The sequence below is a fragment of the Poecilia latipinna genome, unplaced genomic scaffold, assembly GCF_001443285.1.
Source record: "Poecilia latipinna isolate Pla-1442-1.1 unplaced genomic scaffold, P_latipinna-1.0 Scaffold27, whole genome shotgun sequence".
In the NCBI taxonomy this organism is placed as follows: domain Eukaryota; kingdom Metazoa; phylum Chordata; class Actinopteri; order Cyprinodontiformes; family Poeciliidae; genus Poecilia; species Poecilia latipinna.
This window is the reverse complement of record NW_015112643.1, coordinates 104,172-106,690: the sequence shown is the minus strand read 5'-3', so window position 1 is coordinate 106,690 and position 2,519 is coordinate 104,172. Positions and strand designations below refer to the sequence as shown.

Sequence of the window (2,519 nt, the reverse complement as noted above, 5' to 3'; positions counted from 1 at the left end):
ATATATATATATATATATATATATATATATATATATATATATATATATATATATATATATATATATATATATATATATATATATATATATATGTATGTATTCAGTTTTTCAGTTATTCAGTATATTCAGTTTTTTTTCTGGTTTTATTTTGTGGTTCTCTTGAGCACATAAGATATATTCTGTATCATGTGCCAGTAAAATGCCTCTGGAATAAACTCCAGCTCCTTTAATTATACTTTTAACTAATTATTCTATGATATTGTTGGGAAGGTTAAATGGTTGCACCTGTTTGCACTTTTCAAATATTCAACCAATGCATTTCAATGCCTTTCTGTACACCACAGTTATAGTGTATCTCTCTCTCCCTGGCACGATCCCAAACCCATATAAAAAGGAGTGCTGAGTCTTTGAATCAGACCACTGCTGTGATACAAGAGCAACAAAAATGTTCGCTCCAAGAAAAACTTTTTTGCTGCTTCTAAGTCGCACAGGAGCCACATTAGCATGTGAAAGGAATAAACAGGAACATTCTCAGTTACACACTCCACCTGGCTGCAAACCAGCGTCCTTGTCAGAAGTCCACCCACCGCACTGGCTAACACTGAAAGACCTCCTGGGGACCGCAGTGACCATTCACTCGCTCCTCTCTTTTTCCCATGCACCTGTGACTGTTTTTGTGTTTGCTATTTTTCGCTTTGTCTTTTTCTGGCAACACTGTATCATCGGAGACACACTTTCCCTCAAAAGGAATTCTCCTGCCCAACAATGTGGTTTGTTTGTTCACCGGATATGGCGGGCCAAAGAGTCAAAGCAAAAAATAAAAAAATAAAAAAGCAAAACAACTCAACACAGTAATAATTAAAATTGTCACAATAAAAAAAAAATAAAAAAAAGCCAGGTGATTCGGTAGTTTGGCCAAACTCGAAATAAGAAATAAGGTACTCTTTACCAACTGATTTCTTGGCGAGTTGGGGGTCTTCACAGGTGCAGTTGGAAAGGTTCGCCTCCTTACTCTCCTCAGAAGGCTCATCCGGCTTCTCCATGGTCCTGGACCTTAGAGAGCTGCTTTTCCATTTTCCAAAGGACTTTGCCACAATCGCTTTGTCCGCTCCTTTCATTGTTTTCTGTAAAACACATTTACAGCATGACTTCCCAGGTTTATCCCTCTTGTGAGCCATCTGCCCCCTTTTTTGGCTCTCAGTAAACCTGGGCTCATCTTTCCCAAACCCAAAGTAAAAGAGAATTAGGGCATTGTGTGCATATGCATTCTCTTAAGCATTCCAGAAAATTTCCTGATTGCCCTGGCATGTTTTTGTTAGAGAGCGCTTGGACATTGTTTTCCTCTCCTGACATTTTTCAATTCAGTGCTGAGAGACTCGTCCTGATTGAAAGTGTATAAAACAATACTTTGCAAAGTACAAAAACACAGTACATAGTAGATGGAAACAGAAAAAAACAAAAAAAAAACAAACAAACATGTTTTCACATTTAATCCAACTTAAAGGAAATAAAAATAGCACATTATGCCCTAATTGAGTGCTCTACAGTCCACAAATACTATTACAAGGCCGATCAGGATTAGCAGAGGAACATACCTAGTTATCTATTTCTGAGTGCCAAGACTGCTAGCAGTGGGCAACTAAATTTCAAAAGCTGGCAAATCCAGTTGTCTCCTAAATACAGAAAGTACTTAAATCCGCAGCTAACAGAAGAAAAAGACGGATAAAGGGTGCTCTGCATATCACCAAAAAGCTTGTGCACTTTTCAGAATCACTGGCTAGGTTAAACAAATATGCTAAGTAGAGATCAAAACAATCCTTTGATCTGCAGCCTAGTTTCCAGAGGAATGGCTTGGCTGTTGTTGTAAATAACTTGTATAAATCTATACACCATTTGCCTTCAGGTAATATGAAAAGTGCCAGGAATTCTCAGGCAAATACCTTGTGGTTAGGAAATAGATCAGATAAAAGCATATAAATATTTCAGAAATCCTGCACTTTGTAATTTTCTGCATTATACATTATAGCCAAGACTTTTACCCCCCCTCCCCCCCTCTGTCCCCCAATGCCCCCTCACCGCACGTTTTGCCATTACATTTATTTCACCATACCATAAAATCCTGACTTAGTTTAATCAGATAAGAAAAGAAAACCACTTTCTACCTCTTTCTGTTTTGTAGTTTGGAAAAGAGCTCCTACCTCCAACATGCCATTCAGGTCAAACACAGTGTAAAACATTGTGCTAAACTTCATACAAAAGAGGCTTGAAGAACCAGAATGCAGAAGCTATGCAACTTGCTGACTAACTTTGCCCTCTGTTTTGATCGGCCACACAAAGAAAAACGCTGTCCATTCAAAACAGACAGCATAACTCTTTTCACAGGGGTAGGGCTGGAGAGTGAAGGGGGGTGGTGGGGGAGCCGTGAACAAACGAGGCCATGTCCTGAGCTGCAGTCAGCTTCCCGTCAGGCCTGAACAGTAACGCGGTGAGAGCCGCAGGGACTGGGACCGGCTGACACC

General features: G+C 39.5%; 1 protein-coding gene across 3 annotated transcripts in view; it reads right to left on the bottom strand.

Moving 5' to 3' along the window:
• st18 (ST18 C2H2C-type zinc finger transcription factor) overlaps positions 1–2,304 on the bottom strand; it is a 58,143-nt gene extending 55,839 nt beyond the window's left edge. The window contains exons 1-2 of one of the 3 annotated variants that reach the window (XM_015038836.1): positions 2,199–2,304; positions 950–1,124 (exon numbers count right to left, since the gene is read on the bottom strand). In XM_015038836.1, the coding sequence (XP_014894322.1) occupies positions 950–1,124; positions 2,199–2,252 (229 nt within the window). In that variant the 5' untranslated portion in view covers positions 2,253–2,304. Of the gene's footprint in view, positions 1–949; positions 1,125–2,162 lie in introns of all 3 variants that reach the window. The other 2 variants (XM_015038830.1, XM_015038822.1) reach the window with 2 other exon arrangements.
• Positions 2,305–2,519: the final 215 nt, after the last annotated feature.